At 32.4% G+C, this 16,654-nt stretch overlaps 1 protein-coding gene and 2 pseudogenes across 4 annotated transcripts; 2 read left to right on the forward strand and 1 right to left on the reverse strand.

Moving 5' to 3' along the window:
- The first annotated feature begins 297 nt into the window (after positions 1-297).
- Positions 298-2,575, forward strand: LOC120197283 (annotated as a pseudogene).
- Positions 2,576-3,985: 1,410 nt separating this feature from the next.
- Positions 3,986-5,736, reverse strand: LOC120197856 (annotated as a pseudogene).
- A 7,378-nt stretch (positions 5,737-13,114) lies between these two features.
- LOC120197900 (putative vesicle-associated membrane protein 726) lies at positions 13,115-16,122 on the forward strand. Of its 4 annotated transcripts, XM_039199300.1 has the most exons (6): positions 13,115-13,148; positions 13,326-13,533; positions 14,946-15,087; positions 15,168-15,288; positions 15,459-15,521; positions 15,765-15,908. In XM_039199300.1, exons 2-6 carry the CDS (start codon positions 13,344-13,346, stop codon positions 15,906-15,908), a joined length of 660 nt encoding a protein of 219 aa, XP_039055231.1. In that variant the 5' UTR covers positions 13,115-13,148; positions 13,326-13,343. The 4 variants fall into 4 exon arrangements, with proteins under 4 accessions (XP_039055231.1, XP_039055236.1, XP_039055244.1 ...); XM_039199305.1 differs by lacking the exon at positions 13,115-13,148 and having other exon boundaries at positions 13,214-13,533; positions 15,765-16,122; XM_039199313.1 differs by lacking the exon at positions 13,115-13,148 and having other exon boundaries at positions 13,214-13,533; positions 15,459-15,600; positions 15,750-15,866.
- Positions 16,123-16,654: the final 532 nt, after the last annotated feature.

Below are 16,654 nucleotides of genomic sequence, written 5' to 3' on the forward strand. Positions count from 1 at the left end.
TTCATTCTCTACATCCACAGGCGAATCCCTCATCGGCACGACATAGTTTATTGATCCCCGTCAGACCTTTTCAGGCAGTTGTTAGGTTAGTTCCCAGTGATTCTCATTGTCAAGTCTTTATTCTTTAGTAATGTTTCATTGGGGTTCATTTAGAAATCCATGTGCTAGACGTAGTGAAGTAAGTGCTATCGAAATTGATGTTTATAGTGCATGCCATTTACATCCTTACTATTACTACAATTGAAGTGCGTGTTCAAGATTTGGAGCTGTTGTTGTTATGCTTGTTTTGATTTCCCAGTTAAGGGGAGAATGGCACAGATTTTGGCACCTTCAACTCAATGGCAGATGAAAGTACCAAAGAGCTCCACTTTGGCAGTCCCATTGCAACAAAGATGTGGAGTTCTTTGTTTCTGAAACAGAACATGCATGAACAACCAAATCAACAGGTAAATTTAGAGTGCTTCGCCTTTGCAGTCCGATAACATCACTGTCAACAGGGTAGAACAGCTACTAAATATGGACGTCTCTCCATGCACCGACAAGATCATTGCCGAATATATCTGGTATATTGTCTTCTTATCACCATCATGTTTTGTCCCAACCGGTTGTTCGACCACCGATACAAGTTAGCATATAGCAGGTTTGGGACAAATTTGCTTGTCATCGTATCTGAATCACTGTTCTTTCATTACTGAAAAAGGATAGGAGGCAGTGGAATCGACATGCGGAGCAAGTCCAGGGTAAGAAACAAGTTACCATAACTAAAATTTTTTGTAATTTTTCAATTTATAGTGTTCAGTTTTTTGTGTTCTTATGTTTCTTGCAGACAATTGCAAAGCAAGTTGAACATCCATCTGAACTTCCCAAGTGGAACTATGACGGATCTAGCACCGGACAAGCACCCGGTGATGATAGTGAAGTATTCTATAGTAACAAACCTCTAAAACAAATCTAGAATTTTTGTTTATTTTTTATTTTATCATCGAAATATCATTTTTGACTGAACTTCATCCAGCCCTCAAGCAATTTTTAAGGACCCTTTCCGGGGAGGTAACACATTTTGGTGAGTATTGTGGTTATAAAAGATATGAGTTCTGCAAGTAAGTTATATAGTGTGGATAATATCTTCTTCATGTACTTTTACGAAGGTGATTTGCGATGCATACACACCGGCCGGAGAGCCCATTCCCACGAACAAGCGCCACAAAGCTGCTGAGATTTTCAGTAACAAGAAGGTGGTAGATGAGTACCATGGTACGGAGTCGATCATCTCATTCTTCTAATTAAATTGCTGCAAAGATTCAGAAGTTTCTTAAAAAATGTTCCTTTTAGGTTTGGGATTGAGCAAGAGTACACCTTACTTCAACAAAATGTGAATGGCCTTTGGGTTGGCCTGTTGGAGGCTACCCTGGTCCTCAGGTAATATATATTCATGGTGTATATAATATAGTTTTGCATGCCCTTACATGAACATAGATATGGTCCTTTGATGCCAAATCAGGGTCCTTATTACTGTGGAGCTGGAGCCGACAAGTCATTCGGGCTGACATCTCCGATGCTCATTACAAGGCTTGCTTATATGCCGGTATTAACATCAGTGGAACCAATGGGAGGTTATGCCAGGCCAGGTCCGCTGTTTTCGAGGCCCTTTGCACCGTTGCTTTCGTGCTTGTTTGTTAATTAGTTATCCCATCTGGTTCTGTAAATCACGATGCAGTGGAGTATCAAGTTGGTCCAAGTGTCGGCATTGAAGCTGGAGATCATATCTGGTGTTCCAGATACATTCTCGAGGTATTTATTCTAGATACGATTAGGACCATTAAGTAAACTCACCTCGGAGTCCAAATCACTGAACAACTCACCAATGATTTCCACTATTCCTACAGAGAATCACTGAACAAGCCGGTGTGTGTTCTCTCTCGATCCTAAGCCTATAGAGGTAATACTACATCCGGGATGCTCTCGATTTGTACTATTAGTCCATATCAGAACCGGTTTCTCAGTTCTCGTTCATGTTCGCTAGGGTGACTGGAATGGTGCCGGATGCCACACCAATTACAGTACTAAGAGCATGAGGGAAGAGGAGGCTTTGAAGTTATAAAGAAAGCAATCTTGAATTTGTCGCTCCGCCATAAGGAGCATATCAGTGCCTATGGTGAAGGAAATGAGAGAAGATTGACAGGGAAGCATGAAACGGCCAGCATTGACTCCTTTTCTTGGGTATCCTTGATGAACATTGATGCTATTTTCTTTACTTGTATATCAAGTTTTGTTAAATTTCATCTTGCAGGGAGTGGCTAACCGTGGTTGTTCGATCCGAGTCGGACGTGACACTGAGAAGAATGGAAATAACAATTCCTTCGAACTAGAATCATATAGGTTAAAGGAAAACGTAATAACAAGTGTTGTTCTTTCTTTCCCTGTTGATTGACTAGGTTACTTGGAAGATCGGCGTCCGGCTTCGAACATGGACCCGTATGTTGTAACAGGGTTGCTAGCAGAAACTACAATATTGTATGAACCAACACTTGAAGCTGAAGCACTTTCTGCTCAGAAGATTGCTTTGAAGGTCTAAATAACCAATTTGGTGTATACTATCTATATTCAACTCATTTAAATGGATGGTTTTTTGCCCTTTTTTTCTACTTAGGCTTGTAGGGTATATCCCTGTAAATAAAGGGTCCTAAGATGAGTTGCGTTGTGAGAATTAAGAATTAAGGACTGTCTTTTAAACTCTAACAAATACGTACTTTAAATAAAAGAATATTTATATTTTCTTTGTATTGTTGTGTTTTCCTCCAGATTAATCCGTGTAAGATACTTAATTTTAGTGACGAATCTCCCAATGAAGATTTTTTGAATGCATAAGGCCTCGAATTCGAGACATACTTACCTCTTTGATTCTCTTTATTATGATTTATCTTTGATGTTAGAATCTTTAGAAATGACCGTCCAGCTCAGTTGGTAGAGCACAAGGTTCTTAACCTTGCGATCATGAGATCGAGTCCCACGGAGGGCATTTCATAATTCGGAGGTCTCATATGGAAGCTGCTCTCAATCTGATATGGGGGCAGCCTACTATCCTACCTCCACTTATCCCATTACATATGGGAAAATGGTCAACTAATTTTTTTTATGGTAGAATCTTGTTTGACTTCTATTTATTCAATCTTCTAAGTATAATTAGTGATGATCATTTTATTTGAATTAAGAGAATTGTCCGTCTAGCTCAGTTGGTATAGCACAAGGCTATTAATCTTGTGGTCGTGGGATCGAGTCTCACTGAAGGCAATTCATAACGGAGGTCTTCTACGGAAGCTGCTCTCAACCTGGGGGCAACCTACTACCCTACCTCCCCTTACCTATGGGAATAGGGTCAGCTAGCTATTTTATTTGAATTAAGGAATTTTGACCAGATTCGTTTTAATTGGATCAGTTTTTTATTTAAAAAATTCAATTACAATGTTATTGGGTTCATTCGAATTTGATAAAAAAACTTGATCTAATCCGATATAATTTATAATTATTCTTTATATTTAAAGAAATTATAATAATATCTTTTTAATTAATTTTTTTAATTAGACTCGTATGTTGTGTGTGTCCAATTTATTGGAAAAGTTATATAAATATTTAATTAATATTAATTTTGATCTTATCGTTACATCTTCTCTTTTATGAATGTTTATGTCAATTTATAATGTAACGAATTTATTTTATTTAAAAATATATTTTATAAATGAAATGTTGAATGAATTGTATAAATTTATATTTTATTAATATTAAAAGTAATTATTATAATTAAAAATATTTTCTATTTGTCTTGAATTAGTATTCGGATAATCTTAGCTAACTAGAATAAAGAATTTATAATAACTAGATGTTATTAAGCTTCTTTTTTGGATATTAATTAAGCTACGATACATCTTTAAGTACATTATTGTTCTCACTAACTGAGTCATTAATTCATGTTTGACAGGTTTTTCATGAAAATGATTATCCTTCTAATCTTTTCCATGATGATGGAGACCAACACAGTCACTCAGTTCACATCCGAGTCCGAGGCCGACTCATCCCAGAGGAAGATGAAGAAGGACCCATCCCCTTGGCAATATCTCTAAGAACAAACTTCTGAATCTTCCCCGTCGAAGTCTTGGGCAATTCGTCCTTAAACACACCGTTTTGGGCACCATGTAATGAGGCAATTTAGCTCTGCAATACTGAACTATGTCCTGCTCACTCGGTTTACGGGTCAACTCACCTTTCAAACTCACGAACGCGCAAGGTGTCTCCCCCCAATACTCATCGGGCCGAGCCACAACTGCCGCTTCGTTGATCGCCGGATGAGTATAAAGAACAGACTCGACTTCGACGCTGCTGAGATTCTCTCCGCCGCTGATTATAACATCCTTTGAACGATCTTTGATTTCCATGTACCCCATCGGCATGCATAACGCCGACGTCGCCGGTGTAAAACCACCCGTTTTCTTTCATACATTTTTTCGTGGCGACTGGGTCTTTGAAGTAACCCAACATAACGCTAGCACCTTTTAAAACGATCTCTCCAAGAGTTAACCCGTCGCGTTTCACACTGAGTCCCGATTTGGGATCCACAACGTCCGCTTCCGTCAACGCCAGAGTTCTCACTCCTTGCCTCGATTTCAACCTCGCTCGCTCCGTCGCCGGCAACTTGTTCCTCCGTTTTCCAAGCACAAGACACCACCAGCCCTGCAGTCTCGGTTAATCCGTAGCCGTGACTCACAATGAAACCAAGTGACTCGGTCCTCGATAGCACAGCCGCTGGCGGTGGAGCTCCGGCAGTTAAGATTTTCACGGGATTCTCGAGTGGCTTGATTTCAGGGAACTCGATAACATGTTGAGCACAACGGGTGCTCCGCACATGTGATTGACGCCATGTTTTTTTATCAAATTATAGATGATCGAGGTATCGAATTTCGGAACACAAACATTGGTGCCGCCGACGGCCGCCATACCCCAAGGGTAGCTCCACCCATTAGCATGAAAAATCGGGAGCGTCCATAAGTAACGGGTTGCTTCGGAACTTCCCAATCGATTAAAGAATCGATTGTTATCGTGAAAATTCCCCGGTGACTATGAACAACTCCTTTGGGAGACGAAGTAGTACCCGATGTATAATTCAAAACAATCGGATCCCACTCGCTTTTAGGCCGGATCCATTTGAAATTCGGATCACCTTTCTCCACCAGGCTCTCGTACGTGCACCAGAAGCGATAATCGACGGCAGCGTCATCGTGATCGTTGATATAAACGAGCTGCGGCGGCGTTTGGTTATGGGGGAAGAGAGAGATGGCTTCGAGAGCGACAGAACAAGAGAGGGTATCGACGAAGAGGACCTTCGGTTCACAGTGGCGGAGCAGTACGGAGATCGTACGGCCGTCGAGACGGGTATTGATGTTGTTGAGAATAGCACCGGACATGGGGACGGCGAATTGGAGCTCGTACATGGCGGGGATGTTGTGGGCCAAACGGATACGGCGTGGCCAATACCAACGCCGCTGGATGATAGGGAAGAGGCTAACTGGAGGCATCGACGGTGGGTTTGTGACCACGTGAAGGAAGTATCGTTGTAAATGATGGATGTACAATCGCCGTACACGGTGGCCGCTCTTTCTAAGAAGCCTAATGGGGTGAAAGGAGAGCAACTTGCAGGCCTTGGCTTTAGCTCTTCCATGATATTCTATCTTGTCTGAAAGCGTTAAATTAAGGGCTGTCTTCCTCTCATGAGTTGTTTTCGGTTACTGTCTGTGGGGATTGGACTATCTCGGGAACGACAACGAGGAGTTTTACAAGTACAAGTAAACCAATTATCTGTATTTATATAAAATTTTAAGTTGTAATTATTATGTAAACACATGAATTTGATTTAATTAATATTAAACATTTTAATTTATTTTTAATCTATTATGCTGTCTACAGTAATTGAAAGTTGTTAGATTATACATTGGGAGTGTTGGCAAATAACTTAGAGCTAATAGTTTTAGTTGAATTCAGTAGTTGATTTGATCAATTAATTTGATTAATTGATTTGAAAATTTGATTTGATTATTTATATAGAAATATTTAGTAAAATTTAGCTAATACTTTATAGTTGATATGGGTAAAATGATAAATAAGGATATGATACATTTAGTTGTTAAGTACATATATGTTGGGTGAAATTATTCGGGTGAAATTATTCGGATAAAATACTTTTGATAATAAATTGAAAATTAAGAAAATTAGTAAATATTTTTAAAAATTTTAAATATTTTTTTAAAATTTAATATTTACAAATATTAACATTGTGATGTTGATATATACTATTAACATTATATAAATATCAACATTACATTTAACTTTTACTTTTATATTTTGCTATATTTTCTTAACTAAAATATATTTGAGAATATACAACTAAAAAATATAATAATAAAATAAAGTTTCACTAATTTATCACTAGACGTTGCATAAAATTAATTTTACATAAGTTCATTGAAAATAAATTTAGATTATATAATATTAAAGAAAGAAATACATATCCAAACAATTATAACAAATAGGAATATTTAAGAATATAGATGGAAATAATAAGGTTTTATGATAAAGATGTAATTATGAAAATAATAATGTCAAATATATCACTTAACATCTTATTTTGCAATCAACTCTCTCAAACCGTTATATTTTCTAGAATTTTCATTTTAAGATTATTTTATACAATTAATTCTTTCAAAATGTGTTTACCAAATAATAAAAATAGAGAGTTGGACTATCAAACAACTATTTATGCAAAAGTAAATTAAAAATTCTTCAAAAAATTATTTACCAAACACCCTTACATCTTTACTGTTCATGCAATTATTTTATAGTTAAAAATTAAGATGATAGAAATACACTCCATTTTCACTATTTTTTTAATTTTAAATTCTCATCTATAGTAAATACGTTAGAATTACACTCCATCTTCACTATTCAATTTTTCCTTTTAATTTTAAACTTCCATCTACCCCTAATCCAACTTCACTATTTATATTTTTTATTATTACTAGAGTGAAGTAGGTATATCTACATATGGAAGTGAATCATGTAATTGTTAAAGTTTCAAGTTGAATTATGTTAATCCATGTCAAATAAGATACAAGTTATATCAGGTTAATTTAATAATTTGGCTCAAATCAGGTTGAGTCCGGGTTAACTAAGGTTTTAATTATTTTTAGGTTGATTTAAAATTAAATTCAGTTCGGATTTTGATCAGGTTAATTTCAGTTTGAATCAATATTAATTTATGTCAAAATAGTTAGTGTGTGAATCAGTTCAATATTATGTTAATTCAGGTCAGATTTCATTTAGATTAGGTCAATTCATTAACGGGTAAAATTTTGGTCGGATCTTACCAGGTACAGATGAACTTCAGATCATGTCATTTTATATTAAATATCTTTAGTCTAATCTCGCCTTTAAAATAAATTTGAAAATTTGAATAAATTCTTATTGAATCATAATCGAATCAAATGATAAATTACAAAATAAATGCAAAATGTATGTGAGCCCCCTATACTTTTAAAAAAAATCAATGTGGCCCTCGTCTTTTTTGTACATTCAATGTGGCCCTCAAACTTAGAAAATAAACACAGTGTGACATTTTGACCAACAATTTCCATCGTTAACCGTTACTGATAAGGAATGCGGCAGGGGATGATGATGATGGATATATAGTTATCTTACAAACCCTCATAGCCGTAATCGACTAGGCAAACTCGATAATCAACTCTAACTATACCTCCTAATCACTATGAGAAGACAAACCAGAGTGTGAATATCTATCTCACAAAAACTTGAAAGAACGTAATGAAAGAAGCTTCTAAGGCACAAGACAATCAACACTTGTAAAAAAAAAACTCTCGTTGTATTATTAATCAAAGAAATTTGTCTTTTCAAAGTTGAATGAATCCTCATTTTATGTAGAGTGAGTAGTCATTGTTGTAACATGACTAATGAATATAAATAATGTTTTGATTCTATCATAATTCTTAATAAAATAATAATAAACTAATAATAATAATTTAACTCAATCTTAATTCATAATAAAATAATAAATCTAACCCTAAAAAATAATGCATCATCATATATTAAATAATTACAAATAATTAATAAAAAATATTAAAAAATCGTAATATTTATAAAATATCGTATATAAATTTCCACATGTGTTTTCTTCAGTAAAATGAGCATATATTGAGTTTCCGATATCGGATTGATTCGATTCAAAAACCGTTTGAAAGCTAAGAGACAATCGATCATATTTGTAGAGAAATGTTGATCAAATAAGATCATGATCCCATTCAAAAGCAGTCGCAAGTATGTTGTTATGTTATTCTTCTTTTTCAAGGCTTATTCGTGTGGATCAATTGGAAGTGCTAGTCTATCTTCCTTTGATGTGAGTCTTATGATGCATGTATCATTTATGGTGCTGACGTGGCAGTCTACAGTGCCTTGTGACGTGGCAGATGACATTGCAAATTGGATAAATTGATTTTTTATTGATTTCAAGGGTCAAATTGGGTTTTTTAAGTTCAAGGGCTTATTTGGTTTTTCATAAAAAAAATTTATATTTTATATTTAAAATATCAAATATAGAAAAAATTAAATATAAAAAAAATTACTCAAAAAATTTAAATAAATAAATTTTAAAATTAAAAAAAATTAAATTATTAAGGAAATACGTAAAACATACTTGCTCGGAAATATATTTTTTAAATTATGATACTTAAATTATTTTTAAATATAAACTTTTAAGTTAAAAAATAAATTCAAATATATATAATTTTTTTAATTATAATAATATATCAACTAAATTAATATCCAATTGATAATTAAATTAAATGACTCAAAGAAATAAATTGATATTAACCTTATGTTTTTAATTGTTTCTAGCCTATTTATACAAATTATTTCAACCCTTTATACCTTTAGTTTTAGCAGATTCATTCATAATCTAAATTATCCAATTTTTTTAAAGGAATCATATTTCTTGAATAGTTTGAAAAATATACAACCCATCGTGCACTAAGAACAATAATATTTTAATCATTATGATTAATATTTATATTTTTAAATTTTTAGTCATTTAACTTTTATTTTTAGGATTTTATATTTAATTTTTTTTATTTTTGTATAGTTTAAGTTTAAAATTTAAAATATTTAAAAAAAAATCAAATATGCCCTTAAACTTTAAAAAAAAACTCAAATTGACCATTGGACTCGACTAAAAAAATAATTTAGCACATCCGCCACATTATATTCCATGTCATCAGCCATTGTGGTTCGTCACGTCAACACCGTGAAGTGTCAAGTCAGTACCGTAACGGTTAACGACGGAAACCGTTGTTCAAAGGACCAAATTGAATTTGTTTTTTTGTGTGAGGGCCAAATTAGATACAAAAAATTGACTAGAGCCACATTATTATTTATTTTTGGAAAAAGTGCGAGAACTTCACGTACCCTTTTATAAAAAATAAAAATACTTAAATTAAATTTGAATATAACTAAAAACTCAATCCTACCTAACCCAAATCCATATATCATCAACTGAATGCATCATGATATGGTGTACAACTCAAGTTTATGCAAGTTTTAGTTAATAATCTAAGAATCCGATTAGGGATAGACATGACATGCAAGAGAAACGTGTAATTTCTTTTTATTTATATATTAAATGAACGTGTAAATCAGGAAAGTAACCATATTGGAATAAGGAACATTGCTGTCACAATCTTAGCGTAGAATTCAGATGATTTTATTATATAAAACAAAACAGAAGATAAAGCCGAGTTTGGTTCTGCTTTGTTAAGTTTAATTTCTTTAAAAATCTGTATCATTGTCTTTAATTAAAAATATTAATTTTTAATGATATCGACACGGTATTTCATATGATAATCCATATATATTTTATATATTTTTTTAAATATTTTTATAATTTTAACCATATTTGTTAATATGTAATATAAAACAAATAATATCTTCTCAGTATTGAATACATATAAAATATTATACAAAATATCACATTTAGGTGTAGAAATAAAAGATAAATTTGAGTTTTATTGTCATTCTAATACAAAATTAATTACACTATAGACGTGTTTAAAAAATAGTAGTAAACTTGGATAAACAATAATTAATCAATGATTTTTTCAATGGAAGTATTTATAACTCAATTAATGCGTGAACCGTGGTATCAGGGTTACGATATCAACACTAATTAAAAGATAAAATTAATAAAACTAAATTATTTTGAAGATAAAATTGAGGTAACTAAAAATAGAATAAAAATAAAAATAAAAATAAATATTAATTTAAATTTATTTAAAAGAAAAATAACCCTTAAGCATATTATATATTATATACCCACTACAATGTTTGATGGGAATGCTATTGGATAGTGAATTTTAAATTCTTCAGTTATATTCATCCTTTCGAACTTTTCTTATAGTTGACCGGAAGATCACAAAACAAGTGGAGGCCATTTGCAAAGGAACTCAATAACCGTCTTTAATTAGTTGTCGTATACAAGCATAACTAAACGTAGGGGTGTGTAATCCGGGTACCTGAATTTTTGGGTAATTGATTTTTTAGTCTGTATTTTGATTGGATGTTGCGGGTATCCAGTAATCGGGTATCTGAATTTTATGGGTACCCGGATACCCAATTTTTTCCCTTCAAATTATTAATTAAAAACACATAAATTTAAATGTTCAAAACTTCAAATTACATTGTCCAACATCCAAACATTAAATTTAAAAGTTCGAAATATAAAATCTAATAATCTATAATATAAATAAAACAAAAATTCATAGCTAAATATATGAGTAGATATCTTGATACTCGAATCATGATCATGGCTACACTTCTTCATTTGTCATTCTCCTTTCCTACAAGCAATTCTTTTATTAGATATAAATAAATCATAAGTTTAATATATAATATTATTAATAATTAAATATATAATAATATAGTATTATTATTATTATTATTATTATTATTATTATTATTATTATTATTATTATTATATATAATCCTTAACCGGGTACCCGAAAACAAATTCAATTTTGTGATCCGAACCCTACTCGAGAAATGTCTGATCGGGTACCCAACCCGGCCAGATAATTTTTTTTTAAAAAATTATCCAATTTTTTAGATTCGGGTCGACGGATCAGGTCAATCGGGTCGGATATTTTTACACTTCCCTAACTTAAGGCATTGAATAAGGGGTTGGATTTTAATACAACTCACATGCTTAATGGCCCTTTTGAGAATCGGATTTACTTTTGGGCCTTTCCAAAGTGATACACTAAAAAAATTAATTAAATTATTATTTTTTAAATATTAAATCAATCAATTTAACTGATTGTTCACCCCTAATCATAAAATACATTCAAGGAATACTATTGAGGGGTGAATATTTGAACCAATTAATTTGATTCAAGCCGAAAAATCTTGAATTAGTTGCGTTGACAAGTTATATTTTATCATTTAAATTTTATTTGAATTCTGTTCGAATTAAATTATTTGAGTTTCAGTTCAAATTTAATTATAAATATTTATAAAATTATGTTACAAATTAATTTAAACTAATGATTTTCTTTCATCATATAAGATTTATATATATTTCTTCATATTCATTCACATTGCAATGTTATTAAATAAATCAAATATCATCTAAAACTATAGAATATACATTTTTTAAATATATTCTAAAAATAAAATATTGATGAGAGTATGAAAAAGTTAATAAATTGATAAAAAAATAATTTATAAAAATACAAAAAATTAAATTACATGCAAAATTAATGAAATAATTTATAAAAATGTAAAATTAATATTGAAAATAGAAATTAAAGTTATACAAATATTCTCTAATTTGATTAACAATGTTACTATTACATCATATTGATTATTGATAATCATGAATTCAACATGAGAATTTATAACGATTATGGAGTATTTAAATCTATATTAAAAATTAAATTATTGTTTATATAGAACTTCATACCAAATAAACATTTTTAATAAATACAAATATTAAAACTACGCACAAATTTTAGTTAAATATTATATATAATATTTTTAATACAATAGATTATAAGATAATATTGTTTAATTTTTTTAATTATTAACAATATATACATAATCAGGGGTGGAACTAGAAATTTATTTTAGGTGTCAAATTTAGAAATTATAAGAATATTTTTTAAAGGAGATAACTGAATTTTAAATTTTTTTATTGTTAAATGTTTTTTTTAATATGTAGAGTCAATTTCTTTTTAAAAAGGGTCAAAATCTTTTTAAAAATGGTGTCATTTTCTTTTCTTTTAAATTATATATATATATATATAATTTACAGGCCAATTTTTTTAAAAAACTTTTGGGGTCTAAATATATAATTATAAATGTTTTACAAATTTTTAGAGAAAACAACATTATTTTAAAATAAAAATGGATGCTTTTAGAAAGTTAACTCGAATATAGGGATGTAAATGAGACGAAACAGATCGTGAGCTATTCAAGATTGACTCGATAAAGGTTCGATAAATACTCGGATCGAATGGACTCGAGATCGAGCTTGATTCGAGTTCTTAACGAGCCAAAACGAGCTACTTGATATTCGACTCAAAAAACTCGTGAGCAACTTGAAAATATAATATATTAAGATATTATTTAAAAAAAATAAATTATCAATAATATTAATATTTATGTATTGTTTTTTTTTTAAATAAAGTAAAATTTTCATGTATTTAAGGTCAGGTTTAAGTTTGAGTTTAAGGCTTCAATCGAGTTAAGTTTAAGATTTGTTTTTCAAGCATTTTCGAACTGCTCATGAGCTTCAGTTCAGGATTTCGAGTCGAGCTTCAAAATTTTAAGCTCGTGAATTTTCGAATCGAATTGAGTTTTATTTAAGAATTTTCGAGTCGAGTTCAGCAATACTCGAATTAGATTCGGCTCGTTTACACCCCTACTCGAATATATATTCCGATTATTAATCCAATTTTGAAAATAAAGCAAAATAATAAAAACCGCGTGACTGGCTGTTCACCTTACACGACCGAATCCAAAATTCTCCCACCATTTTCAAGGTATTTTCACTTCCCTTTCTCCTTCTAGTTACTTTAATAGTAATACGTACTAACAATTTCCGTGTGTGTATCTATATAATTCATTTTGCTTCATTTTCCTATATCTTCTCCGATCCATCGCCCCCTCGTTATTTGTCTCTCTCGACTTTTGTTGATTGAATCTTTTGCTTGTGAAGGGGTTAGGGTTTTCGAGAGATGGGGCAACAGTCTTTGATCTACAGCTTCGTGGCACGTGGAACTGTGATCCTCGCGGAGTACACCGAGTTCGCCGGTAATTTCACCAGTATCGCCGCTCAATGTCTCCAGAAACTCCCTGCTTCCGACAACAAGTTCACCTATACCTGCGATGGCCATACCTTCAATTACCTCGTTGAGAATGGTTTCAGTAAGAAGTTATCTTTTGTTTGGTTACGATTTGCGATCTCGATCTTTTCCTTATAAGCTGGTTGACTTTTTTTAGTAGTCGGGTTATTTGATTAATGATTTGAATGTGTAAACCGGTATGGGATCCGTTTTGTTATTTGACTTTTCTTTAAACGTTAATTATTATTGGCATGTGTAATGTGTTGGATCTGGGTTTTGTGTTGATTTGCTAGCTGTTTTTGTATGAGTTTGTTGTTTTCGTATCTTAGTTTTCTATCACATTTGGTCAAAGCGGAGGGGAAGTAATTTAATTTGAACATTGTGGTTGTATGTAAATGATGCGTTGGATTTCATTTTTACGACCTTTTTACTTTGATTTCCATTTTTAACTCATTTTATATGTGCACATACTTGTGTTTGTTTATCTTTCTTGGGGTGAATCAATGAAAAAATGCAAAGATAGATTAATTAAAACCATGATTCGTGATAATGTTTTATATATCCAAACAAACATCATTGTTTTCTTATATTATTATTAAATCAGACATTGATGCTTGTTTGTATGCGTAAAACATTATTAAGAATCATAATAGTTGATTTAATGACAGATGTAATCATGTAAATTTCTTCCTTATAGGGTGGCGTCTTCCATTTCTATTTTTGGGATAGGCAAATGGATGTAATATACAGTGTGGATGCATAAATTAGATGATCCTAAAATATTATCTGGTTATTATAAACATCATTTAAAGCTTCACATAATTTACAATTTGCAAGATTTGGGCCTGGTGGAGGCTTTATTTTTATTGTTGCTTCTATGCCTGCCTCCTAGCTAGCTGCATTTCATATTGTTTTTTTGCCCTCGTCTGTTAATATATGTGTGCATGAATATACTTTGCATCTGGTTTCCATGTTGGTAGTACGAAATGGATGCTTAATAAATGGAAAGTAAGAACGATGCTGGTAAGCAAAGGGATCTTGTGTAGAGATAATCAGTAACAAACAAGGAAAAAAGAAAAACAGAACTCCTAGTTTCACATTTTAACTTAGTGTGCACTATCATGATCGTACTTCAAATCAAAGAATATCAGCTTCTAGTCATACCCATTAATGGGGCATATCCATTCTACTCTCATTTATACGTTGCAGCTGGCTGCTGTCTTTTAGCTGCTATTTGGGTGCTGGAGTGATCATATTGGTTTGGAAGCTATAGGATATTTGCATAATGGATTGCTTTCATGGAGAGAAAGGGAGTGATTCCCTTCCTAAACTTGTTTTAATCATAGGTCTACATACTGACTTGTGGTATGATTTTTGTTGAACTTGGCTTGGGTAGGAAATGAATCAAGTGCAAATTTTTATTTTTTGTAACTCATAATTTCTTGAATTCACGTTTCACGTACTATTGTTTATGAAATACTTTTGGTGCTGCAGCCTACTGTGTAGTTGCTGTTGAATCTGTTGGCAGGCAAGTTCCGATTGCATTTCTGGAAAGAGTTAAGGAAGACTTCAATAAGAGATATGGAGGAGGGAAGGCTGCAACTGCTACGACCAAAAGCCTGAATAGAGAATTTGGGTATCTAGCTCTCTATGTTTCTTCTTATGGATTTACTTTTTGACTTCTTGGGTATATGCTTAGCTCTTTGTACATAATAGGTCCAAACTGAAGGAGCATATGCAGTACTGTGTGGACCATCCTGAAGAGATCAGCAAACTTTCTAAAGTGAAAGCTCAAGTTTCTGAAGTCAAGGGTGTTATGATGGAAAACATTGAGAAGGTAATAGGTTGCTGCTAATTATATCACTGTTCTAGGTGTAGTTTGAGGGTTAAAACACGTCAAGATGCTTACAACTTTCAAAACCATGGCATAAAAAGCAGAATGAAACTTAAGGTGTATTGCTTGTAGCATGTTGTTTTCTTTCATCAATAACACTTTTCTTTGACCAGGTCCTTGATCGTGGTGAGAAGATTGAGTTGCTGGTGGATAAAACTGAGAACCTTCGCTCACAGGTTAGTCCTATTCAGACCTCATTTTACGGGTAACCAAAACAATGGCTCCTTTGTGCTTTGATGAAGTTATTTCCTTTTCAATTCTAGAAATTATTATAATTATCTGTCCAACTTTTCTATTATAAACATCGTCGACAATGGTTTTTTTATGCCTCTTGTTTTGATACATCATATAATGCATTTAACTCTGATAAATATTAAATGCCAAAAGTATGGCGTGTTAAACTTAAAATTGAATTACAGGCACAAGATTTTAGGCAGCAGGGAACAAAGATGAGAAGAAAGATGTGGCTTCAGAATATGAAGATAAAATTGATTGTTTTGGGTATCCTCATCGCCTTGATTCTCATCATCGTGCTGTCAGTCTGCCATGGCTTCAATTGTTAATCTGCCTCGGATTTACTTTGTTCAAACACTTTTCTGCATTGCTGACAGTTTGTCTTGATTGATTGGTTTGCTTTACATCATTGTTCTAAGGTGCGCATTTCTCCCTTTGCTTGCCATGTAGTACAATAGATGGAGACTTTGTATCTTGGTTGATTGTATAGATCATAGTTTGAACTTCCTACGATAGATATATATATCCATTAATCATTTCTTCTCTGATGTTGTAACGGAGAAATAGTTGAATGTCTTTGCATTTCCTAGTTTTCCTACTGTGTTGCTTCGATTCTTCATTTTTATTAGATACATCTTTACATAACATTATTAAATCTAATATACAGTTTTATATCAATTTTATTAATTATTTGGATCATATATCACAATCATGTATACTGTGTGCAACCCAAAGCAAATCACCATTGTTTGATGTAAACCATCATAATAGTGATTGTCACCAAATACACAAATGCCCATGAATATATATAGTAAATACAAGGTTTGGACCTTCCTTGGGGGAGGCTGCCTTGAGTCGAGTAAGACTCGTGTAATCAAGTCAATGATGACTCGGTTGCCTTGAGCACGTGGCAATTTAGGTGTTTCGAGTCATTTACGAGGGATTTAACGTTTGTATAAGTTGATAGTACAGGTTTTCAGGATGAACAAGTTTGTCAACGTTGGATCCTATGCATCATTTCGTGCATTTTGATATGATGGTTGACGGTTTGTATCCGTGATGTTCGATTTCTTAA

This window comes from Hibiscus syriacus, unplaced genomic scaffold (genome assembly GCF_006381635.1).
Source record: "Hibiscus syriacus cultivar Baekdansim isolate YM2019G1 unplaced genomic scaffold, ASM638163v2 tig00004779_pilon, whole genome shotgun sequence".
Lineage (NCBI taxonomy): Eukaryota > Viridiplantae > Streptophyta > Magnoliopsida > Malvales > Malvaceae > Hibiscus > Hibiscus syriacus.